The following is a 27,263-nucleotide window of genomic DNA, read 5'->3' as shown; positions in this document are numbered from 1 at the left end:
ACATGATCATTTGCGTACATATGTCCGTGATCACACAAACCAATTATTATACACTTAACGGAATTTTTTTTTTACCAAAAGCATGTAGCAGAATACATTTTGGCTTAAATTTATGACAAAATTAGATTTTATTGGATTTCTTTTAAAATGGAAAAAAGAAAATATTGTTTTTTTTTCCAAATTTCCGCTTTTTTTGCGCTTAGATCGCAAAAAATAAAAAATCGAGTCGTGAATAAATAACACCAAAATAAAGCTCTATTTGTGCGAACAAAATGATAAAAATTTCATTTGGGTACAGTGTAGCATGACCGCGCAATTGTCACTGAAAGCGCTAGAGCGATGAAAGCTGAAAATTGGGCTGAGAAGGAAGGGGGCGATAGTGCCCTGTATTGAAGTGGTCAAAAAAAATTTTTTTTTTTTTTTATCTATACACAAATGTTTTGCCTTTTCAATTCTATTTTAAATGGAATGGGTTGTTTTACAAGGTGAGGGTTTTACATATACTGTAAAAACATAATGCACTCAAATATTGCCTTTGTTGTAACCCAGCGCCAAGATGTTAACCTTGTAATTGAATCTGAGTATGGATGTGTGTGTGCGGTTTTGCTTTCGCAATGACATCACAAGGATACAACTCTGCCCAAAGTCTAAGTTGTAAATGCACAGGCTGCATGTTTGGCCGGGGCTACAGTCCGTGAAGGAGGCTAAGGGGTGATACAACTTATTGTATTGGGGAGGGCGGCTAGGATTTTTTTTTTTCAGCAAATTTAAATTTATACTTGGGTGTACTTATTTTTTACTACAACGTGGTAGGTATGTGTTTAGTATAACGCTGTTTTTATTTCTTTAGGAGTGCCTCTCTTGATGTGGAACCAATCTATACATTTAGGGCTCACATGTAAGTTGCCTTTTATTGACTGTTAGTACAGCATCCATTTTCAGATAAACCACCAGTGTTTATACACAGTTCATTCTCTTCTACAGTGGTCCAGTTTTGTCTCTTGTAATCAGTTCTAATGGTGAGCACTGTTACAGCGGTGGATTGGATGCTACAATACAGTGGTGGAAAATGCCAAGTCCCAATGTAGATCCGTATGACACATATGGTAGGTGACATTACATTTCTTACCTGAACTTTTTATGCTAAGCTCCTCTTATCCACCCCTAGCCATCCTCAACTTACCTTTAACAACATCCTAACATGCCAGAATCACCCTTCTGACAACAGTGCTGTGGTTATAAAGGTAGCACTTGCCTAATATGTTGATGCACATGTTACTGTTTTGAAGCCAAATAACACAAGAAAAAAAACTACTTTTATTGCATTAATCAGATCAAAAATGCCTATGACTAAAATTATTAGAAAGTTTAACATTAATTTTCACCGCATCTTTCAGACATTTGATTTGATATAATATACACATTATTATAATGAGTATACATTAGGTACTGCCAATCTAATATATACTAAATTAAAATGAAACTCGCCAAAATATTTAAAAATATTCCACTATTGTTGTCCCATACATGGACTATTGCAAAATGGTGGCAACATATTCATTGGGCCTGTTTTAACCACTAGCCTTCTAGGGAAGTTTTCTAAAATTTTTGCACACATTTTTTATGTCTGTGTTTTTTGCTAGAAATTACTTAAAACCTCCAATTGTATATTTATTGAAAGCAGTGACCCTAAAGAATAAAATAGTGTCCGTTTTCTTTTTATTTCTTTCTAATCAAACGCATCCATCAGTATCTGTTTGATTACATAAATGAGCCTAAAATTATTATCTAGCAACTAAACTTGGGGGAATAAATGAACAAATAATCGTGTTTTTGCTGCTTGTCAGCTGGGGTACCAATAGGTCCCCTGTTTTTAAAAATATGTGGAAATAACCCAGGGCCAAATGGGAAAGGGATGAGGAAGATGGTGAAAATGGTTAAATGGGGGGTAAGGAAAGAAGGTAGCAGGGGTGGAGGATAAATGATAGGTTCCCCCTTACACCACTTTTCCCAATATTCAAGCGTCTCAGTTGCCATGTCTCACTGTACTTGTACAGCTATTTATCAGCATATTTTCAGAAAATATACTAAGATTAATTGTGGCGCAAATAATCATTATACTAGTTTTTGGAGTACACTATAACAGAGATGGGTTGAGTCATATAAGTAGATACCAACCCTATCAAGCCTTAAAACTGCGTGCACCTGTGAAACTGCAAATTCACAAATTCTTGATGAAGTCCTTTTAAAAGCCTTACAGATTATCAGTTCTCCTCCATGAATTATGGCCTTAAAACTATTGCTCTTACTTTGACTGTGTCCGCAATATCTCACACGTGTGCATGTTTCGGCTTTGTTTACATACAAGTTATATGGTTAGTCTGGTTGAAATAAGACGCAAGTCCATCTAATTCAACCAATAAAATGGTGCATGGCTTGTGTGGCTTGTTTGCCTTGTAAAGTTTACAGGGTGTTTTATTTTTATTTTTTATTAAGTCGTTATTTTCATATAATTTAACACTTTTTTTCTTTAACTATGTTGCTATCACAAGAGGGCTTACAAGCCCACTATGCAATAGTATGGAATGATGATAGGCCCTCTTTATGGAGACAGGTGTCTTTCAGGCCTGGGCATTTATAAAATATACCATGATAGACTGGGGGCTAACTTCATTGTGATTTAGGAAGTGAAGAGTCTAGTAGATCCTCAGGGGTAAGTCCCTTTTGGTCACAGAGCAGTTTGTGCAGTTTTTGCACACATTGCTCATGCCCGAAAAATTTGTTAAAATGGATGGAATATTCATCTTGAATCCTCTCTATTGGGACTATTTTTGGAGGACGACTGATGCGTTGCATGCAAATCACCCATTTACGTTTTTTTTATTTTGGTATGCAAACCGATGACCAATGTCACTATGAAAATAAGAAATTCAACATTTCAGCAATGTCCCCAGAGCAAGAAGGGGATTTTTTTTTTCCAATGGGCACAACTGTCAGGGATTTTCCACTAACTTCCTGCCTTGTCTCTGGGGCAGGAAGTGATCAAAAAAAATCTTCCCACTGGGGCACACTCAGTAAACAATATACTGGCGGGGGGGTTTAACTCTCCCTAATCTATCCAAAGCTAAAAAAAAGTTTTGACTATACATACTTTAATTTCAAGAATTTCCAAACTACCAACATTTTTTAAATATGGCTTCTTTTGCAAAATGGCAACCTGGAAGAGCTCTGTACGCTGTTCAACACATCCCCTGAAGTTGAATTTCTTCTTTGATTTAATTGGCTAATTGCTTTTCTCAGATGTCTGTACAGAAATTTGGCTTGGATGGCAAGTCGCTTGCAATAGCAGTTACATTTTGTTGATCTAGTAGACTTTACTAAAGAGTTGAGAATTTTCATGCAATACATAATGTGAATATTCACCTCCGTTATCCAGCCCTGCGAATTATGGTTTACAGGTTTGATTGGATCAAGTGAATATTTACACAATTTATTTTATGAATATTTTCAACTCCCTTAATGTCTTGAATTTGCAGTGCCATTTTAAAACGGCTGGGACTATAGCTATTCTTCCCAATACTGCTTTAAAAACTGCACGGGAATCGGCAACTCTGGTGTCTGCTCACTAGATCTGACCCTATGGAAAAAGTGTGTAAAAAAAAAAAGGGGGGGGGGATATAAAACAAAATATTCCCTCCTCCCCAAATTTAAGCCCCATGTCACAACATTGTTATAGGATGATGTCAATGAAATTTGCACTTACCGCACATGCATCAAATGAGACCATGCCATTCACATTTCTATCAGGCGCAAACTACTTTAAGTTGCCATTGTGCTAATTTGAACCCTTGTCAACTAAATTTATTATCTTAATGTTGAGCTAACAACTTACACAAATCATTTTGTTTTGTTTTTTATCCCACAAGCTTTGCACTGTAGCGCTTAAAGGGGAATAAAGATCTAAAGTAAATTGCATACATTCTCTGAGCTTTTCCATTGCAGTACATTTACATCCTCTATGATATCATTTTATTCAGCAGACTTTGATTATATTTTGTGGAAAATATTTTGGGGTATTATAGTATTGTTTTCAAGAAAAAATTGAGAAAAGCGCATTGTTTTTCCTCATACACCGAAGTCTTTAGCATGGAGTTATACCTTGTATGCAGCTGCATTCTGGTGATTGGATACTGGCATAAAAGAAAGCTGCTGGGTCATCCTATTCTAAAACCTTGCCCATTCTCAACTGGCCTGTTTTTTGCTAGTGTCCTTAGAAAAAAAGCGTACCTTCTTCCTGGAGATTTTTCTTTCTCACTTCTGCCAGGATGATTCTTCTATCAGGGTTCCTGCGACACCCTAGATGTTGGGGTTAACTACAGCTCCTGGATAGGGTGACCCCTCAGAATAGTCTTTTGCACTGTGTTCAGACTCCGCTAGGTGGAAAACCAGAGGGGTTCTGAAGTGTGAATTTCCATACAGATACTAAAGGCCAGAAAGATACCAGCCTGTTGAGCTAAGGAGTTATTCTGGAGAACCTCTCAGTTCAGGGATCGTGGTAGTCAATCAGCATGCTGGAACTTCAGGCCACTTGACTCTTCCCTCCCCCCCATTTTTTTGTTCTCAAAAAGCATCTCGATGTTCCCTCCTTTAAGGATTCTGTTGATGCTTAGAAACCCTACTGAAGGCAACTTTTTTGCTCTCCCTAGTTCTGTCTTATAACCAGCCATCGCGGCTAGGTCTATTTTTCAAACAGTCGTTAACCATACTGGGCTTATAAACATGATCCTGTCTTTGAGGACCCTGTTCTAGTTAGGCATTTGCAAATCGTGCCCTCTGTGCTGCTGTTTTGTGTTGATGTCCGTGAACAGTGGTCATCAACCCTGTCCTCGGGCCACTAACAGGCCAGGTTTTATGTATTACCTTGGGAAGATGCAGACTAGAATACTGCAATCACTGAGCATCAAATGATATCACCTGTGGTGTATTTCAGTTATCTTGCAAACCTGGCGTTTTATTGGGCCCTGAGGACAGGGTTGATGATCACTGCCCTAGAGAATGTATTTTGTTTGGTCTCCAGAATGACACTACTCTCTGTGCATATGCACAGTTTTGTGATTAAAGGCTTGATTGGCTGAACCTGCTTTCAAAAGGTGTTTTTTACACATGGCTTTCAATGGAGAAAGCCCGTTTGGGGAATCATTTGATAAATTTATCTACGAAGTTACTGGTGCACAAAAAATGGCCTAAGGCTAATATCGTTTTCCATTGAAAGGGATCCTTTCATTCCACCTGGGCATCCTCCTCAAAGTCAAAAGTGGGTCCATCCTTTTGTTGCAAGCCTAGGACCCCGAAACCCTCCAAGCCTACTCAAAAGTCCTCCTTACAATGAGGGGGCTTCCTCACTCTCGAGTGTCTGTTGGCATTCGTGTCAGTGTGGGTCTTAAAGACAGTTTTGTGGGAATCCCTAAGTCAACTTCAGGCACAAAGACTGGCCGTCCCAGGTACAATACAGTCCACAGGCCCCCTCCCCTTTTGTTCATATGATCTTCCTCTTGCTGTAAAACTGAAGCTAGCATGAAGTGGGAGAGAATTTATAGGGGGATGTCTCTGCTGCTTTCCTCCCTTTTTCTTTTCTTTTCGTTTTTTGTTTTTCTAGTGTGTTAATAAAAAAAAATCCAATTTGCTACTAAACAAAGCTTTATCTGTGCAAAAAATATGAATATTGCATTAGGGTTTACTAAAACTTCGATGTGTGGGATGAGACTGAAACCATTCTGGGACTAGAAGGGATTTAGGGAGAAAAAGACCTGGGGACAAGTGGTTAATCCAAGTTTGAGGCTTTTCCGTTGACTTTTACAAATGGGGCCGTTTGCTACAGAAGATTCGCTGTGGGCAGGAAAGCAATCTGCATTCAGGGCCAATCGTTCACAGGTAACCGCCACATGAGTGGTTACATGCAATCTGCTGCAGGAGCCTCTTTGCTTTTGGTACAGCTTCCCACCCTTTAGCGGGGTCCTCCACAGATAATCCCAAACAGACTTTGCAGAGTTTTGTATTTGGTATGGTTCTTCAGGCTGTTTGTCCCGAATCTTACTCAGAGGCTAGTAGAATACTGTATAGATATTTTATTTTATTCATAAGTCTTTTGTTTTTATTTTAGAAAACTGTCTCTACAATTGCTAAAATCTAATAAAAATAAATAAAATGTTGCTCCTTCTCCAGATCCTAGTGTTCTTGCTGGCACATTGGCTGGACATACAGATGCAGTGTGGGGACTTGCTCACAGTGGAGTTAAAGACAGTCTGCTATCCTGCTCTGCTGATGGAACTGTCCGGTTATGGAACCCACCAGAAAGCAAACCATGTGTTGGCACATATAATGGTAACAAAGGTAAGAAGTCCAATAACCTGCTTCTATTCATTGCACAGGCATTTTAATCATTGTATCTCATTTGTTTATACACTTCCTTGTTTTAACCCTTTGTGCAAGCAATATGCAATGATTGATCCTCTTATCACAAGAGGAAGTTATTAGTATATTGAAGCATGAATTGGTGACCCTTCTAATTGCTTCAAATTATATTATGCAGGATTTAGGTAGCACCAACAGTTTGTGCAACGCTTTATAATATAAAGGCAAACAATACAGCAACAATACAATTCAATACAATAGGGTTAAGAGGGCCCTGCTCCTGCGAGCTTACGATGTTAATATTTCAGAAAATAAAAACATGTATATTCATTACATCTCTGCGAAAAAATGCACATTTCTCCATGGTTTCCTTTCTGTTCACCGTCTGAGGACTCAAAATGTTTGTTTTCACTTTAATTCTAGTTTCAGTGATGGTGTTCACCAGGACAAACAGAATGTGCATCTCCACAGCAAGGACACAAACCACAATAATCTGACAGGGCTTCTAACCCCTCCATCCATGCAGATGTACAGTTGCGCTCATAAGTTTACACACCCTGGCAGAATTTGATTTCTTGGCCATTTTTCAGAGAATATTGATAATACAAAAACTTTTCTTTCACTCGTGGTTAGTATTTGGCTGAAGCCAAATTGTATCAAATCCGCTGTTTACTCTTAAATCATAATGGCAACAGAAATGACCCTGATCAAAAGTTTACACACCCTAGTGATTTTGGCATGATAACGTGCACACAAGTTGACACACAGGGTTTGAATTCCTATTAAAAGTAACAATCTTCACCTGTGATCTGTTTGCTTGTAATTGTGTGTATAAAAGGTCAGTGAGTTTCTGGACTCCTGACATATCTTTAATACAGTGCTGCACTGGCATTTCGGGATTCTGAGTCATGGGGAAAGCAAAAGAATTGTCAAAGGATCTGCAGGAAAAGGTAGTTGAACTGTATAAAACAGGAAAGGGATATAAAAAGATATCCAATGAATTGTGAATGCAAATCGGCAGTGTTCAAGCTCTAATTGAGTGGCAAATGAGGGGTTCTGTTGAAACCAAACCACAGTCAGGTAGACCAACTAAAATTTCAGCCACAACTGCTAAGAAAGTTGTTTGTTTGGGATACAAAGAAAACCCCACAAATAACTTCAGGTGAAATAAAGGACTCTCTGAAAACATGTGGTGTGGCTGTTTCAAGATACACAATAAGGAGGCAGAAGAAAGATGATCGAGTCGCCAGAAGAAAGGCATTACTATGCAAATGCCACAAAGTATCCTCATAATACGCCAAACAGCACAGAGACCAGCCTCAAACCTTCTGGCACAAAGACATTTGGAGTGATGAGACCAAAATTTATCTTTCTCTTATATTCACCGACCGACACAGCTCCTCTCTGTAACTAAATGGGTTGTATAGCCTGCCATTAGGAGAACTAGGCATAATTGTTACACAATACACAGAACTTTAATCCCGCCCCTGGTGGGCGGACCCTGTGCTATCAACCCTCCTCACTGCTCCCAGCAGCTTCAGTTATTATTTTGCCTAGTAAGGAGAATGACCTAGGAACCCTGCAGGCCCCCTCGGTCCATGGTTTTTGCTGCAGGTTTGCTGCTTTTTGCGCACGATAGAAGATCTCAGTATCTTTCATAAACTGCCGGCTGGGTGACAGGCTGGTTAATGATATCCTTGTAGTCTCCCCGGTCCGGCCATCAAGCGTGAGCAGGCCGCAGCTAAGGCTCGGCAGGCCACGACATGCCTCAGCTCCAGAGGTGGTCGGTGAGCTTCAGTGCTCCGGGGTATACATATGATCGGGCTACTGCTGTCTGGATCACAGTATTAGGGCACTTATCACAGCTGTGCATGTTACCCTGAAGATTCAGGAGCCAGTGGATTCCTCTGCTGATGTACCGGTCCCTTTTGGGTCCCGCAAGCCAGCACGTTCACCTAAGGTGTTCCCGTATTTGACAAATTCATCTTCAGGGAATGGGGTCGCCCGCAACGGACCTTTTCGGTCCCCAAAAATTTGGCAGTGCGTTACCCTTTTGAGGAAAGCCTTCTCAAAAAGTGGTCGGCTCCTCCGGTCATGGACCCCCCAGTATCTAGGTTAAATAAAGTAACCACGATCCCGGATGATCTCCTGCATTCAAGGATCCCACGGACAGGAAGGCTGAAGTAGTGGCTCGTTCCTTGTTTACGGTTGTGGGGTCAGCCGTGCGACCTGTACTGGCATCTGCACTGACTGAGTGGGCAAAACTTTTGCACCGCGAATTGGGAGAGCAGAACGCCTCCCCTTTCTGCGTGGAACTAGCAGACCAACTAGTGCATGGCCTTAAGTACGTTGACGCGGCCCTGGATATTCTCCCCCTGTTATCCAAGGCCTCATTTGGCTGAAATGCTGGTCTGCTGACCAGGCATCCAAGAAAGCCCTGACGGATCTTCCCTTCCTTGGCGACCAGCTCTTTGGAGCCTCGTTGGATGACATTATTAAGAATGCCACGGGTGGTAAGAGTATACTACTCCCACAGGCCAGGAAGGCTAAGGAGCCACACCGCAGGCAATGGCCCTCTTTTTCCCCTCACAATCGGCTTTTTCATCCGCCCGGTGCTTCGGCAAAACGCCCCCAGCCCGACAGGACGCCCACAGATGGTAAGAAGCTTCCCTGGAACCGCAAGCCTGCAAACAAAAGTGCTACCGCATGAAGGTTTGCCCCCACCCACTTTTCGGGTGGGAGGGGGTCGTCTTCGGGAGTTTTCTGCCCGATGAACCTCCCGGTTATCTGACCTATGGGTCTGCGATCTGATTTCCACAGACTACCTGATAGTTTCTCTCTTGGCCGCTAAACAGATCCTTCCCCCTCGAGCATAACCGTGTCCCCAGTTTGCCGGGAGGCCCTGTTAGGGGCGGTGAGGGGCTTGCTGGATCTGGGGGTGATTGTACCAGTTCTGGAATCGGAACGCTTCCAGGGGTTCTAGTCAAATCTGTTTGTGGTTCCCAAGAAGGAAAGGGTACGTCCAATCTTGGACTTGAAGGCCCTCAATCACTTTGTAAAAGTGCAGAGGTTCAGAATGGAATCAGTTAGCTCAGTAGTCGCTGCACTCCATCAAGGGGACTTCCTGGCGTCCTTGGACATTCAGGATGCTTACCTGCACCTCCTTCGGCATCAAAAATTTCTGCGTTTGGCAGTCGGGGAAGCCCACTACCAGTTTGTGGCTCTTCCTTTTGGCTTGGCATCAGCCCCCCGTGTCTTTACCAAAGTACTGGCTCCAGTATTGGCGTTGCTGAGACAACACGGGATCGCGATTGTGGCTCACCTAGACTATCTCCTCCTGAGAGCTTCTTCCACCTCAGAATTAGAGGAGAATGTGGCGATCACCTTGCAGATACTGCAAGAATTTGGGTGGCTGTTGAACCTAAAGAAGTCAGTGTCTGGAGTACCTGGGGTTACTGTTGGACTCCAGGGAAGCAAGGGGTTTTTCTCCCCTCAGACAAATTGAGGAATCTCAGATCGGCGGTCAATCTACTGATGAGCCGCAAGTGGTCTTTGCTCTGCTTTTGCATGCGAATACTGGGGCTCATGGTGGCCTCCTTCGAGGCGGTACCTTATGCCCAATTCCTCACCAGAGTCCTGCAGAAGGAGTTTTTGATGAAGTGGGACAAATCTCAGTTGTCCCTGGATCGACAGATCCAGGTGAGTCAACCAGTCAGGTACTCCCTGATCTGGTGGTTGAGGTCCCCCGGCGATTCAGTCTGGGAAATCGTTCCTTCCTCTGACACGGACGGTGATCACTACGGACGCCAGTCTGTCTGGCTGGGGTGGAGTGATGGGGATTCAGTCTGCTCAGCGCCTCTGGTCAGTCGGAGGAATCCCAAGTTGCCGATCAATCTGCTCAAATTGAGAGCGATCATGCTGTGCCTCCACATGTGGTCGATGAGTCTTCAAGGGCGTCCGATCAGAATACAGTCAGACAACCCCACGGCTGTGGCGTACATGAATCGCCAAGGAGGAACAAGAAGCTCATCTACTGCTCGGGAGGTCGCTCACATACTTCGGTTGGCAGAGCGACACGTACCGGCCCTGTTGGCCATTTACATCCCAGGGGTACAAAATTGGCAGGCGTACCATCTGAGTCGCCAGATGCTGGACCCAGGAGAATGGGCATTGCATCTGGAGATGTTCAAGCTGCTGTGCCTGAGGTGGGGCACATCAGATGTGGATCTATTGGCCTCCCGTCTCAATCGGAAGGTACCGAGATTCGTGTCCAGGACCAGAGATCTGAGGGCAAATGCGTCAGATGCGCTGGTGGCTTTGTGGGATCAGTACCAGCTGATCTACTCTTTTTCCTCCTATCTCAAGGTCCAATCTTTCACCCTTCTTTACCATCGTTGGCTTTAACGGCATGGCTGTTGAAAGCCAGGTATGGAGGAACCTGGGTCTGTTGGACTCGGTGATTCCAACTATGTTGAGGGCACGGAAATCTTCTTCCAGGAAGATATACCATCATACTTGGAAGGCCTATATCTCCATGTGTGAGGAGAAAGGGTGGCATCCGCGCTCTCTCTATATCCAGGATCCTGCTGTTTCTTCAGCAAGGTGTAGACCATAAGTTGGCGTTGAGCACCGTCAAGGGGCAAAATTTCAGCCTTTTCCGTTTTTTTTTTTTAATTTCAGTGACCCTTGGCGTCTCACTCATTAGTGAGTACCTTTGTTCAGGGAGTGCGACATGTAGTCCCTCCCGGTTGTGTCCTCCATTACCTCCATGGGATTTGAACCTGGTGTTGGCGCTTCAGAAGCCACCGTTTGAGAATATCAGGGAGATTCCCTTGTTGACCCTTTCACAGAAAGTGGTCTTTCTAGTGGCCATCACATCGGCCAGGATAAGGTGGAGTTGCGTACGCAACCGTCCTTTTTACCAAAGGTGGTTTCGGCTTTTCATATCAATGAGGACATTGTATTGCCATCGTTGTGTCATAAGCCGAAGCACCCCAAGGAGGTAGCCCTTCATGCTCTCGATGTGGTTAGGGCTCTGAAGGTGTACTTGTCTGCAACAGCTCCCTTTCGGAAGTCAGACTCACTGTTTGTTTCGATGGCTGGTCCAAAGAAAGGCATGGCAGTCTCGACCGCCACCATTTCCAGGTGGATCAGAAAGATTATAGTCCAAGCCTACGCCTTGAAGGGGCCCCCCTTTCCAATCATGGCCCACTCTACAAGAGCAGTCGGAACGTCTTGGGCCTTCTGACACAAAGCGTCTGTTGCTCAGGTGTGTAAGGCGGCGACCTGGTCGTTTGTCCATACGTTTACCAAGTTCTACAAGGTAGACGTCAGTGCATCGGCTGATGCTGGTTTTGGCCGCAAAGCTTTGCAGTCGGCCCTGTAGTTGCAATTTAGTATTTTTCCCTGTTTTTTTTGGTAAAAACGCAGTACTGTTTTTGTTAATGCTCTGTTGCATTACCTCCGCAATGTTGCGTTCTTGGGGATCACTCCTGTTGAGGATACCCAGTTATATGGTGGAGTTTTTCCACACGCTGATGTTTTTTTGTGGCTTTAGTTTCACTAGTTCCCACTTGCCATGGTGGATGAAGTTTTTTATGCTGTTTTTTTTCCCACCCCTTGTTTGGCACTGCTTGGGGACGTCCCATTTAGTTACAGAGAGGCGCTGTGTCGGTCGGGGGAATAAGAGAAAATAGGATATTTGTACTCACCGTAAAATACTTTTCTCTGTAATTCACTGACCGACACAGCACCCACCCCTCCTTTTTTTTTTCTGCGTTATACTGCTTGTTTCATAGTTTCATATCAAAAAAGTTTTTTTTTAGGTAAACCAAACCTAGGAAATGGGACATTAACGGTGCAAAAAATCTGAATTATATTCGTAAATAAAAGATTTTTCCATACAAAATTTATTATACAAAATTCATAAAAACAGAACAGTAATCTGTGTAGTCATACTAAAGTTGTATACAGCTTTGTGGTCCAACGAAAGGTAAAGTTTGAGGTAGTTGCGATTGATTTATCCCGACATGTTTCGCTTAATGCTTCATCAGAGGATAAGCCAACTACCAACATAACAAATTCAAAAATAAAAGAGAGAACATAAATTAATTTCACAAAATACAATTCTTTTTACACCATTAATACATATAATCAACATATATAGTGTTTTGTTTAAAAGACACGAGTAAGGCTCAAAAGATGGAAATATGCTCACCCCCACTTTACCGACCCATTCGTCACCCAGAAAAAAATATTTAACTGCCAGATGGATTGAAGAGTGCAGGGCAACAAATACAGCAGCCAGGCAATATAGCTGAGGAGGGCATAGACGGCGGCTAATCGGGACAGAAAGATTATACAATATTTCAGCATACTATTTATAGACAAGAGCTATTTTATCATTTCAATTATACTATAATCTAAATATAAGTAGGTCCTATAGCCATTTTAGTTTATTTTGTCATGTGTAACAATCATTTTAAGTTATGCATTTTGCTTTTGATAAAAGTATTTTATTTAGTGGAGCAAAGTTATTATTGATTTAAGATCATCAACTTACATAACTGACGATAGAGTAGAAGTTCCTTAGTTTTTATAGTCCAAGGTTTAATATTGCAGCCACCAAAATGTGCAAAAACTCCCTTCGGATTAGGACAAACCCAGAGGGGTAACGCACCCAGGCAGGCTTCACAGCCTGTTTACAGGGTGTCTGAGAAGAGAAAAATATATTTGGCATTTGTTTAAATATAAAAGAAAAAAGAAAAATTATTTTTAACAATCCATTATTAAAGTTACTGACCAGTCTATTGGACGTGAACTTCCTCCTAGCACGGCTCCCCCACGACTGAGCCGGGTATCATGATGTCCCAATATATAGAGCCGCCGTCCATCGAGCCGGCGTCTGACGTCACCGGCTCGATGCGGACGTATAGAGCGGTAATGCGCATGCGCGAGAGGACCTGTAGGGCAGCCTGCTAGGTCGGATAAAATCCAACCCAGCTAAGATGCCCTCGGGCGTCCATATGCTCCTCCCCAATGCCAAAATGCTAAAGGTCGCCGATTGGGAGCCAATCGGCGACCTTTAGCATTTTGGCATTGGGGAGGAGCATATGGACGCCCGAGGGCATCTTAGCTGGGTTGGATTTTATCCGACCTAGCAGGCTGCCCGTTGGTTAGCGATGGTGCCTGCGTGCGAGACCGGGGAATCTTACATCTTGGGGCAATGCGAGTGTGCTGGCTGGAGCATCGCTTTAGCCGTGCTCTCGCTGTCCCCCTTTAACGTTTCCCTGGGTGCCGGTATCTATACCGATGCATTATGGGAAACGTAGTTTCCCGATTCCCCTACAGGTCCTCTCGCGCATGCGCATTACCGCTCTATACGTCCGCATCGAGCCGGTGACGTCAGACGCCGGCTCGATGGACGGCGGCTCTATATATTGGGACATCATGATACCCGGCTCAGTCGTGGGGGAGCCGTGCTAGGAGGAAGTTCACGTCCAATAGACTGGTCAGTAACTTTAATAATGGATTGTTAAAAATTATTTTTCTTTTTTCTTTTATATTTAAACAAATGCCAAATATATTTTTCTCTTCTCAGACACCCTGTAAACAGGCTGTGAAGCCTGCCTGGGTGCGTTACCCCTCTGGGTTTGTCCTAATCCGAAGGGAGTTTTTGCACATTTTGGTGGCTGCAATATTAAACCTTGAACTATAAAAACTAAGGAACTTCTACTCTATCGTCAGTTATGTAAGTTGATGATCTTAAATCAATAATAACTTTGCTCCACTAAATAAAATACTTTTATTAAAAGCAAAATGCATAACTTAAAATGATTGTTACACATGACAAAATAAACTAAAATGGCTATAGGACCTACTTATATTTAGATTATAGTATAATTGAAATGATAAAATAGCTCTTGTCTATAAATAGTATGCTGAAATATTGTATAATCTTTCTGTCCCGATTAGCCGCCGTCTATGCCCTCCTCAGCTATGTTGCCTGGCTGCTGTATTTGTTGCCCTGCACTCTTCAATCCATCTGGCAGTTAAATATTTTTTTCTGGGTGACGAATGGGTCGGTAAAGTGGGGGTGAGCATATTTCCATCTTTTGAGTCTTATTCGTGTCTTTTAAACAAAACACTATATATGTTGATTATATGTATTAATGGTGTAAAAAGAATTGTATTTTGTGAAATTACCGTATATACTCGAGTATAAGCCGAGATTTTCAGCCTCTTTTTTTGAGGCTGAAAGTGCCCCCTCGGCTTATACTCGAGTCACCGCTGTCTGACTGCTCGATCAGCGTATCGAGCAGACAGACGGCGGACATTCTAAAATTCAAAAGCCGCGCCTCCGTCTCCGCCTCCGCCTGTGATAGGCGGAACACTGAATTTCCCAGCAGTCAGTGTTCCGCCTATCACGGACATCCGCTCATCCTCGTACTACGGACGAGGATGAGAGGATGTCCGTGATAGGCGGAACACAGGCTGCTGGGAAATTGAGTGTTCCGCCTATCACAGGCGGAGGCGGAGGCGCGGCTTTTGAATTGTAGAATGGCCGCCGAGAAGAGCGGCGATCCTGGAGCGGCGATCCATCGGCACGACACGGGACAGAGGAGGCACGGGACGATGGAGGCTCTGGACGACGGCTCGGGACGGAGGAGGCTCGGGACGACGGCGGCTCGGGACACAGGTAGGCTGGACACACACACAAGGCTGCACGGACACACACACAGGGACGGACGGACGGACGGACACACACACACACACACACACACACACACACACACACACACACACACACACACACACACACACACACACGGACACACACACACACACACACACACACGGATGGACGGACACACACACAGGGATGGATGGACACACAGGGATGGACGGACACACAGGGATGGACAGCCATGTCTCACCCTCGGCTTATACACGAGTCAATAAGTTTTCCAGTTTTTTGGGGGTAAATTGGGGGCCTCGGCTTATATTCGGGTCGGCCTATACTCGAGTATATACGGTAATTTATGTTCTCTCTTTTATTTTTGAATTTGTTATGTTGGTAGTTGGCTTATCCTCTGATGAAGCATTAAGCGAAACATGTCGGGATAAATCAATCGCAACTACCTCAACTTTACCTTTCGTTGGACCACAAAGCTGTATACAACTTTAGTATGACTACACAGATTACTGTTCTGTTTTTATGAATTTTGTATAATAAATTTTGTATGGAAAAATCTTTTATTTACGAATATAATTCTGATTTTTTGCACCGTTAATGTCCCATTTCCTAGGTTTGGTTTACCTAAAAAAAAACCTTTTTTGATATTTCTAAAAGGGATGAGGTGCCATTTAACGGGGTGCTGATGGAGGTTTGAATCATTTCCTTTTCATAGTTTCATAGTCAGTAAGGTTGAATAAAGACACCAGTCCACCCAGTTCAACCTGAGTGAGTATCTACAATTGTCCCTATCCCTGTACATTGCACACTCTCATTGGTCCCTACCCTCAAGGAGCCCACAATCCAAGGTCCTCATTCATATACTAGGGCCAATTTTGGACAGAAGCCAATTAACCTACCTGCATGTCTTTGGATTGTGGGAGGAAACCGGAGTGCCCGCAGGAAACCCACGCAGGCACAGGGAGAACATGCAAACTCCAGGCAGGTAGTGTCCTGGTTGGGATTTGAACCAGCGACCCTTCTTACTGCTATGTGAGAGTGCTAACCACTACACCACTGTGCCACCCTGTTGACGTACTGAAGCTGCTGGGAGCAGTGAGGAGGGTTGATAGCACAGGGTCCGCCCACCAAGGGCATTAAAGTTCTGTGTAGTGTGTAACAATTTTGCCTAGTTCTCCTATTGGCAGGCTATACAACCCATTTAGTTACAGAGAGGAGCTGTGTCGGTCGGCGAATTACAGAGAAAAGGATTTTATGGTGAGTACAAAAATCCTATTGTTTGGCCACAACCATAAATGCTACATTTGGAGAGGAGTTAACAAGGCCTATGATGAAAGGTACACCTTTCCTACTGTGAAACACGGAGGTGGATCGCTGATGTTTTGGGGATGTGTAAGCTACAAAGGCACAGGAAATTTGATCAGTTGATGGCAAGATGAATGCAGTATGTTATCAAAAAATACTGGAGAACATTTACATTCATCAGCTAGGAAGCTGCGCATGGAACATACTTGGAAATTCCAACATGACAATGATCCAAAACACAAGGCCAAGTCCACCTGTCATTGTCTACAGCAGAATAAATTGAAGGTTCTGGAGTGGCCATCTCAGTCTCATTGAGCCACTCTGGGGAGATCTCAAACGTGCAGTTCATGCAAGACAGTCCATGAATTTACAGGAACTGGAGGCTTTTTGCCATGAAGAATGGGCAGCTTTACCATCTGAGAATATAAAGAGCCTCATCCACAAATACCACAAAAGACTTAAAGCTGTCATTGATGTCAAAGGGGGCAATAAACGGTATTAAGAACTGGGGTATGTAAACTTTTTTTATCAGGGTAATTTGCGTAGTTTCTGTTGCCATTTTGGTTTAAATAGCGTAAACACAGTTGATGATAAATGGCTTCCGCCAAACACTAACCATGAGTGAAAGAAAAGTTTGTGTTATCATTCATATTCTGTGAAAATAGCCAAGAAATCGGATTCTGCCAGGTTACGCAAATCTATGAGCACAACTGTGTTTTAATCTGCTCTGTACTTTTTAAAAACCCTAACATAAAAATCGGTTCCCATAGCTATACTTCATGTGTATTACAAAATATTATTTGACATAATAAGCCTTAGGGGATACCTTAAGTTCACCTTTTTGGAACATGTTGCATGTTCCACCCGCATTTAGGGTGCAACATGTTCCAGCAGCTGCAGTGGGGGATCTTCTTCCTCCACCCACATGACCAGGCCATTCATCCAGTTTCCCGTGCATGCACATACTAAAAATTCCATCAGCCACAGAGGCTGACAGCTTCCGACTGGACCGTGAAGTCACTGAGTGGCCTGGTAGTTCATTCACAAGCCATGCAGTTTGTAAATAGTCAGCCCCTATGAAGGTATGGGCTGAAAGCTGCAGGGCTTATCTGCAGGAGTGCAATGCTTTCCAGGCTCCTAAATATTTTTGCAGGAACAAAAATGTGCATTGTTTTCTTCCCCAAAAGGTGAACTTATCCTTTAAATGTTGCATTAAGCAAATGGTTGCCAAACATGTCAAGATTGAAAATTGCACACGTGACGTTCACGGTGATGCAGTCATTGGTACAGTACACACGCATGCATTTTGCATTCGTGCGCAGTGGTGCCTTTAATTTTTAAAAATTCTATTTAACTTTATTGCAGTCACGAGGGTGAAGAAAATGTACCTTTTTATGATGGCTTTAGTTAGTGACATGTACTCTTTATGGAGACATCAGGAGTCTGTTAGACCCCTGATGTCTATGTACTTCAGAGCAGCTGATCAAACAGGAATTATGAAACTGCTTGCTATCCATAATGTTTATATACGTGCGCTGGATGGCAAGTGGGTAAATCCAGTGAAATAAAGTATTGTCTCCACGCTACCGAGTAATAGTGCAAATGATTATCATATTTGTGGGCTGAGTGTTATCGGCTCTACTCGGTTTTCTCTTGCCAAACTACTCGGACCCACATACTCTCCCATCTTCAGGTTAAACTCTGAGGGCTAATTACTCTCCTTAAAATAACAGAAGTGAGCTTATGGAATAGCTTTGGGTGAACTGACCCATTTTAAAAAGTTTAAAAATTAGCTTGCTAAATGTCTTTACTTGGTACACGAGCATATTATGACTAGCGTAGTGGCTCCGCTAACAGTGATTCATTTAATTGCCGCTGGTTTTATTTTGTAATTTCTTGTTTTCTTAGAACATGGGATACCAACCTCTGTAGATTTCATTGGCTGTGACCCTGCACATGCTGTTGCCTCATTTACGAGTGGCTGCATCATAGTCTATGACTTAGAAACATCGCAGTCTTTACTGCAGTTATCTTCACCTACAGATTCTAGTAAGTATGTTCTAACAATCCGTATCCTAGTGAGATAAGTGTGTTTCAGACATTGGGTTTACATTTGTTTTTTTGTTTTATTATTTTATAGGTATCCCATTCAGTGGCCACATAAATAAAATTGTAAGTCATCCTACGCTTCCTGTTACCATTGCTGCATTTGAGGATAGACACATCAAATTTTTTGACAACAAATCAGGTATGCTGATCTTGTTCTGTTTCTATATAGACTGCATAGTTTGGTCATAAAGTAAAACATTGTTGCAAAAAGAAATAGTTTTTTCAGAAATAAGAATTCAGCTTTTTAGCAGCATAAGACCCCTTTCACACTGAGGCACTTTTCAGGCGCTTTCACGCTAAAAAAAAGTGCCTGAAAAGCTCACGAAAAACTATCTCCATTAAAATCAATGAATGCTTTCACACTGGAGCAATGGGCTGGCAGGATGGTGAAAAAACACCCCTCTCCATTGAAATTAGTGGAAATCTCTTCAAAAGTGCTCAGATGTTTTACTGGCAGCTTAGAAGCGCCTCAGTGTGAAAGGGGCCTTAAAACTTAAGTGTAAGGGCCGTTCAGCACCCAGAGCCTCTGTGAAAACTTCCCTTGGACCTGCAGCTGCTGCCTACAGAGGCTCACAGTTGGCAATTAGAAGATGAAGCAGGGTGTTGCCTCAAGCACATGCTTTGAATGCAGAGTATCTGTGTTTTTCTCAACTCCTGCGGCATAATTGCATACAACAAAATTTCCTAATTTCTGTCTGAGTGGCTGTTCTTTTCAGCTGTGGGTCTCAGGAAGTTTAAGGGAACTTACAGCTCCGTGTGTGAATGGATGCAGAGCTGCTGATCGGGAGCATGCTTGCTTGGGTGCCCCCATTGCAAGCTGCTTGCTGTGGGGGCACCTGGGAGGAGCCAGGAGCGTCGGCGAGGGACCCAAGTAAAAGAGAATTCGGGCTGCTCTGTGCAAAACTACTGCGCAGAACAGGTAAGTAGAACATGTTTAAAAAACTAAAAAGACTTTACAACCACTTTAAGCATGCAGACGTACTTCAGTGCTGTGAACTTGAAGGATGGGGGTTGAGCTTTATCTATAGAAAGGCACAGCGTTGTCCAGAAATTGACCTAGTAATCAATAGTGGATCTGGGAATATTGAAGCTGCTCCTATCCATTTACACAAATACATACCCTTTTTGTAATGTTACACTTTCAGCATAGCTACTGTTGCTTCTTCTCTTTCAGGCAAGACCATTCATTCAATGGTTGCTCACCTGGATGCTGTTACAAGTCTTGCAGTGGACCCCAATGGAATTTACTTGATGTCTGGAAGTAGGTGTTCTGATGAGACATGTAGCCAATATTGTTTCATAATCTAAAATGTCACTAATAAATCTAGTACACAGGAAAAGTGACAACACTACAATTTTTGCACATTTCCAGGTTGTATTAATGACTGTGAATGTATGTGTGGGTGTGTATATAAAAAGGTGTATAATCATGAACTGAAGCTTTCAGAAGTTATAGTTACATAGTTAGTCAGGTTGAAAAAAGACACATGTCCATCAAGTTCAAGTAATGCACTCATTTCATCAGGGCTGTTCAAGGGAAATTTCTTAAACTTGTTGGTGGACCAGTGAATAGTTGATCTGTTGATATAGAACACTGCCATGGGTATTTTTAAAAAGTAAACCATGTCTGCACTCAAACCTACTTTGTTGCTTGAACAGAGTTCTGCAGGATTCACACTGTGGCTTTATAGATAAAGTTTTCAGTGTTTTGACCTAAAATATGCATAAACCAATTCTGTTGGAGTCAACGCTTGGGTTGGGACAATTGTGGGATGATTCATGCCATCACTACTTGGCTCTGTAAACCTCAGTTGAGAAATTGAAGAAGCCTGGAGGAAGAAAGTTGGCCCAACATTGTGTCTGCAGTCATTATTCAGGTATTCAGTCATGAGTACTGGCTGTCAGAATGCAATAGTCATCAGCAGTAGATTTATCCATCTATGTGGTTTTGTTCGAATGGAGGCTCTATGGATGCCCAGTTTTAGTCTTGAAATTGATAACACTGGAATCTTGCAGCATAAGCCACATCTTTACGCAGGGCCCACACGCAGTGGAAGGGGTTATAGGGGTAGGGTGGGCTTTCAGCAGAAGTCTTACCACTTGTGTAAAGCTAGGCTGTGCTCTGAAGCAGAATGCAAAGAAGGAAATTAACTAAGTTGGAATGGATGTGCTTCCATGCCCTGGTGTAGTCAGTTTGAAGTAGGATGACTGACAGGATCACCAGCTATTTCACAAAAAGGAAACAATGCAAAGAGAACAGGATACTTTATTGCAAGTGTATTGTAGCACAGGCACACATAAGAAATATGAACTGTGACACTAACGTGCCCTTTAATACAGAAAAGACTGCCTTTGACCACTAGATGGTGCTTGGTTAATGGTGTGAAGCTTGCCTGCTGATATTTTTCACAACGCCATCCTGTCCTCTTTTCTAGGTCAGACCAGCAGTTAGGACAAATGCTTTCTAGGGATGCACCGAATGGGTTTTTTGGTGTCGAAACCGATACCGAAAATAAATCTTCCTTGATCCCGAAAACCGAAATGGATAACAAAACAGCACCGATACCGAAATTGACTATTTTTTAAAAATATTTTTATACAGGAGATGGTCAGAGACTGGGGACATGCTACAGGAGATGGTCAGAGACTGGGGACATGCTACAGGAGATGGTCAGAGACTGGGGAGATGGTCAGAGACTGGGGACATGTTACAGGAGATGGTCAGAGACTGGGGACATGCTACAGGAGATGGTCAGAGACTGGGGACATGCTACAGGAGATGGTCAGAGACTGCGGACATGCTACAGGAGATGGTCAGAGACTGCGGGCATGCTACAGGAGATGGTCAGAGACTGCGGGCATGCTACAGGAGATGGTCAGAGACTGCGGGCATGCTACAGGAGATGGTCAGAGACTGCGGGCATGCTACAGGAGATGGTCAGAGACTGCGGGCATGCTACAGGAGATGGTCAGAGACTGCGGGCATGCTACAGGAGATGGTCAGAGACTGCGGGCATGCTACAGGAGATGGTCAGAGACTGCGGGCATGCTACAGGAGATGGTCAGAGACTGCGGGCATGGTACAGGAGATGGTCAGAGACTGCGGGCATGGTACAGGAGATGGTCAGAGACTGCGGGCATGGTACAGGAGATGATCAGAGACTGCGGGCATGGTACAGGAGATGGTCAGAGACTGCGGGCATGGTACAGGAGATCAATGCAGCCTCACTGTGCCCAGCAGCCTACCAGTGCCTCACCAGTGCATATAAACATACACCTATAAAAACACACACATACATGCGCGTGCACACACACACACATATAAACATGCACACTTAACACACATACATATAACACACACACACAGGCATACAAACATATATATATATAGACAGTCTTTTTTTTAAATTGGCAGCTGCAGCTCTGTACATTAATATCCATACTGGGTACTGTGCTCTAGGGGGAGGCAGAGAGCACAGTACACACTGCTAGACGCCTTTCCTTTGGTTTCACTTTCACAGTAAACATCGTGCCCGAGCTCCTGCACAGCCGATTTACACATCGGCTGAGGAGACATAAGCAGCCACCGCTGTGGAGAGGGGGACTTTAGAGCGAGACCCCACAGGCTGACTGCAGCATAGGTGAGGAGGGAGGGGAGGAGGAGAGCTAAAGACAGAATGGCACCCCCTGATGGGCGGCACCGGGGGCGGGGCCAAGCCCCGCCCCATTTTCGGCACCAGTATCGGCGGAAATTCTCTTTCGGCTTTTTGCCGAAAGGGCCATTTTCGGCCGATATGTTTCGGGCATCCCTAATGCTTTCTGGTGGTTCAGTTGCGGGCTCCATCCTTCTGAGTCACACACAACACTATTGCATATCATTGCATTTGACCTCAGCAGCTTTCCCATTGCAGCCACTCAGCTCATCTACTAGTGGGATAGGCACTAGATTTTTAGTGTACCTGAGCTCATCTGCTCAGCAGAGAGCACAGGGCTAGGAAGAATGACGGTGCTCTCTCCTGTACTGCTAGCGGGCACGGGTCCTAATGGCTGGTCCATCCTAGTGAAGAGAACAGGACAGAGCTGTGAAAAATAGAAGTGTTTGGAGCAGGCTTGACATGGTTCACAAATGGCCTACAGGTATGGGAGGAATGAATACTTTTATGTTGGATTTGTTAAACTATGAAATGGCATTCTTGGACTTGAGGTTAGAATGGGTGCGCAACCTGTGGCCTTCCAGCTGTTGCAGAGCTACAAGTCCCATGAGGCATTGCAAGGCTGAGAGTTACAAGCATGACAGCCAAGGGCAGAGGCATGATGGGACTTTGCAACAGCTGGAGGGCAACAGATTGAGCACCCACCTTTAAAAAAAGCTAGCTTTCAGATTTCTCTCCTACCTGGTTCCTTTTTATATATTTAATGATCTGTCTCCTATAGTAATTTACAGCTGCCCCATAACCAAGGTGATCTGATATGCAAATATTGTATTCAGGGCCTTAGAATGACCCTGTGCTTTGCCTGTGCAGGGCTCTTGTTTTAGCTAACACAGGGCTGAAGACTCTCTTAACACCTGTGCGCCAGAGCAGAGGTAATCACTAGCAACAGCATTGTCACATGGATTGAGTTGCATATACCTTGAAGAGCCAGATATGCTTTTCTTGGTAATGAGCAGCAAAGCAAAGGTGATTATATTTCAAAATGTGGGTGCATTAAAGCAAAACTGAAATCCAGGAAACATCTTTTTAAAACTTGCATGGTTACATCTAATCTTTTATAGCTCACATCCAGAGGGCCACTGGGGATGTAGAAATTCACTTTAGTAGCCTGTGCTACATACAGTCTGTGCTGATTTCTTCCTGGTGCTGCTTGAGAGATTGGTCTTTATTCTGAACACTGGGTTACTGACTGGGCTTCGCCACCAGTCAAAGGGAATTTTTTTTTTTTTTTTTTCAATGAATACAAGGCTTTCTATGACTGAGGCGGAGATTGCAATATTATATGCCCACCTCTTACTCTTCCAATGACCGAACACCTTGTATTCAGTGATAAAATTACAAGCTGTTCTCTGAATGGGGAAGATGCCAAGTGACCCCTGTGTCCAATATAGAGAAGGCAAGTCGCTTGAGCATTATCCAAAAGAGACCACTGCTGACTGTATGTAACATGGGCTTACTGCAGTGAGTTTCTGTCTCCCCAGTGCAGGCCTTCAAATGTGAACTATTAAGGATTAATCATAACCAAGCTGAACTACTGCAAGTTAAAATAAACAAAACTATACTGCAGTACAGCTTGACTCCCTTGATACATTCGATCCATGGGGCCTTCTCTCATACTTTTTGGCTAGTACGTAATCACAGTTGGGCCTCGGGTACACTGGATGTTTTTATAGCTGCTGTTTTTGGCTTCAGGCATCTTTCTGAAGCCAGTAAACTCCCCAGCATGTTATCCTATGTATTCATTCGCACACACAGGCTTTTATCAGCAGTTTTTCTGGATGGGAAAAAAACCCAGAACTAGTGGGTTTGAAGAGGAGTTTTGCAGCTGTAAAAACATTTTAACTCTTTGTGAGCCATGACCTTTTTGTGGGTATAGTTTTGCTTAAAAAAAAACAAACGCTAATGCAAAAATGCTGAAAAGATACTGGTGTTTTTAGAACTTCGTTTGCATGAGACCTAAGGGTTAGGGCAAAGTGCATCTTCAGACTCTGACATTTTCATTTGCATAAGCGAGAACCCAGTGTTTGTGGCTGCTGGCGCATAATGCAAGGTCTGTGAGTACACATGGAGGGCCGTCCTTCAAGGTGTGTATGAATAACCTTTTTACCAGCTGGCCTTAAATCACAATTTAAACTTTATATTTTTTTTTTGCTATTTTTTATTAAATGGGCCACCAGGAGGTTTATACCATAATGTGTTGGTATGCACCGCTAACGAGGCACAACTCCTGTCTTTTTTTTTTTTTTTTTTTTTTTTTACCCAAAAATTTATTCGGTTTGTGCATTCAAATTTAAGTGCACTTTTTCAGTGTGTGAGTTCACTTTTCACACGTGTGTAATATAAGAATTGCTCTGGACTCAAAGTAGTCAAGCATTTACATAATGTACTTTTGCATCATGTTTGTTCTGACACAATCCTTTGTCCATTTGTTCTTTCTAACAAATTTAAGAATGGGAATTACTAACACCGATATATTTTCTTACAGGCCATGATTGTTCTATTCGCTTGTGGAATCTGGACAGCAAGACATGCGTGCAGGAGATTACAGCCCATCGCAAGAAGTTGGATGAGTCCATTTACGATGTTGCCTTTCACCCATCCAAAGCGTTCATCGCCAGTGCTGGAGCAGATGCTCTGGCCAAGGTCTTTGTTTGACCCCCCCCCTTGCCTGCCCTTATCCTTCACACAATGCCACAAGTGCATTTTGGGACGAAATTTGGACACTTGCGGTATTTAAACAAATTCTTACATCACTGCCAAGAGGAGTTTGCTTTCATGCTGACACTACAAGACAGCTTCCTCTGCAGGACAGAAAGATACTGGTTACAGTGCGACAGGCACTACCCTCCCTTTTTTTTTCTTTCTCATTTATCAGGATTGCTCTGTACAGGGCTTTAATTACTGTAATTTAATATTTCCTTTTACCACAGTAACCAGTATTCACAGCCCCTGCATAGGGTGTCTGTCCTTTATTATATATAATATAAATATGTTCTTTCTACAGTCCATAGAAAATAAAACAAAATTTTTAATTTTTATTTTTATTATTTTGGCTTTGTGCCATTTTAATTCAGGCTCCAGGTGCACATTTATTGTGACTCAGGAGCTCAACTAACATGGGGGATATGGAGCTGCTTATCAAATTTTTGACATACCCCTCTAATGAATTTGTTTGCCTGTCCAGATACCGTTACAATGCAATATAGCAATCTCAAGCAGTTATAATACTTACAATCATATTTTCAATGGAACAGTAAAGGACTTGTGATGAGCCAGTTCCACACGAAGCAAACCCTGTTTAAACTGCAGATTCTTGTTGGCTTACTTTCTCATTTGTGTGTAGGTAATTACTCACAGAGCTGGCATTGTAGGACTCTGTGCCTGGCAGCCAATGAAGGGACTTCAATTATTTTTTTTTTTGACACTTTTTTAATTTATTATTACCTGGCAACAGACGCTAGTGTGTAACTATATATTTTTAGCATTAATACAATCTGTACACAAGGTTTTTATTTTTATTTTGTTTTTTTAAACTCGTCACATAATTGCAGTGTTTTTATCAGGCTATTAAGCCTGACAGTGAATGCATTTTGCAGCTTTTTATTTTTTTTTTAAATAGTGCTGCCCCGCTACCTGCATAAGGGGATTTATCTTGCAAATGATTGATGATCTGTTTTACCCTGCATCCCTTTATACAGCCAGAAGTCAGCGACGCTGCCAGGAAGCCTGGCGTTAGAGAGGATAACATATCTGAGTGACTACAGACTAACAACTAGTTATTTTGGCTTTTTTAATCATTTTTTTGTTTTGTTTCTGTAAGAGGGGTTTCATATGTTCTGCCCAATGCACCTCTGCCCCTTTTTTAACAATTGCAGCATTCTATCACTGTGTGATATTTTGTATGTTTACTTTATTTACGAGTTAATTTATCCGAATGTTTCCCAGGTAAGTTACAGTGGCTTATTGTTATTTATTTCAGCTTTATATTTTTTTTTTTTTCATGTGACACAGGAATTTTTTTTGTTTTTTTTTGGAACAATTTACTGAGGACATCTGAGGGACATAACAATGTTATAAGATAGGATGATTTAAATTGGAGATTTGTTTCAGTTTGAAAGACGGTCATGGAATGACGTAAAATCTATGCCTGCAAAAGACAGGATTGTTTGCAGGCAAAAATTTTGCTTCTTAAACATTACTGAGCTTATACGGCTTGCTCCCTGATTCCCCCATATACTTAATACCCAGGACCTGCCCTTCATAGCAGTGTGATCGCAGGGTTCTTTTTGCATTTTTCATACCTTCGGGATTCGCTTTTTCCCATATTTTTTCAGACATTTAGCTTCTGTTGTTGACGGAAGATTTTTCATTGTTTTATGCATGACTGAGATAATTTCACATTTTTTCTAGTCTTCCACAAAGAAAAAAAAAATATCTGATCAGTTTGCAAGTTTTGTAAGGTTTTCATTTTACAGACTGCAAATCGGCTAATTTTTAAGATTGTACCACAAAAATGCAGAAGTACAGTTGTTGAAAAATAATGTATATAAAATGCATATAATAAATATTAAATGGTGTACCTGTATACATTAACTTGCATTGATTGAAACGTCCAACTAACATCATAACAGGTATCAAGATATTTTTGTAAATAATTTCTATATTTGTTTAATATGAATAGTCTCTTTAAAGAGGCGATTAAAATTGTGTATTTATGGTAACACAACTTTAAGTAGCCTAGCGTAGTTTTCTGTTTTATATAGATGAAATTATACATAAATTCTATATTTTTATTTTATTCTTGAAATAAATTCCTGCATGTAATGACAGTCCTCAATCCTTTTTCCTTAAGTCACTAATACCTTTCCCATTTTTAATGGATCGAATAAGGAATAAAATGTTTTAATGTGCATTTTCACTTATCTCCTCTAATTCTCTGGTCTAACGTTTAGGCAGTACATTGTTTCTCTCCATTGTATTACTAATTCCTTGTGTCCTCTTTTCCTCACAAAATCATGTGGATTTCACAC

At 42.4% G+C, this 27,263-nt stretch overlaps 1 protein-coding gene across 5 annotated transcripts in view; it reads left to right on the top strand.

Moving 5' to 3' along the window:
- STRN3 (striatin 3) overlaps positions 1–26,818 on the top strand; it is a 134,435-nt gene extending 107,617 nt beyond the window's left edge. For all 5 annotated transcript variants that reach the window (XM_077464804.1, XM_077464806.1, XM_077464803.1 and 2 more), the window contains 7 exons: positions 851–898; positions 985–1,106; positions 6,223–6,390; positions 18,320–18,460; positions 18,552–18,659; positions 19,695–19,781; positions 24,719–26,818. In XM_077464804.1, coding sequence (XP_077320930.1) covers positions 851–898; positions 985–1,106; positions 6,223–6,390; positions 18,320–18,460; positions 18,552–18,659; positions 19,695–19,781; positions 24,719–24,888 — 844 coding nt within the window. In that variant the 3' untranslated portion in view covers positions 24,889–26,818. The remainder of the gene's footprint in view (positions 1–850; positions 899–984; positions 1,107–6,222; positions 6,391–18,319; positions 18,461–18,551; positions 18,660–19,694; positions 19,782–24,718) is intronic.
- The last annotated feature ends 445 nt before the right edge of the window (positions 26,819–27,263 follow it).

This window comes from Lithobates pipiens, unplaced genomic scaffold, assembly GCF_037356315.1.
Source record: "Lithobates pipiens isolate NorthernLeopardFrog02 unplaced genomic scaffold, aLitPip1_a1.2 Scaffold_30, whole genome shotgun sequence".
Taxonomy (NCBI): domain Eukaryota; kingdom Metazoa; phylum Chordata; class Amphibia; order Anura; family Ranidae; genus Lithobates; species Lithobates pipiens.
The sequence above is the reverse complement of the archived record's forward strand: the minus strand, read 5'-3'. Positions and strand labels throughout refer to the sequence as shown.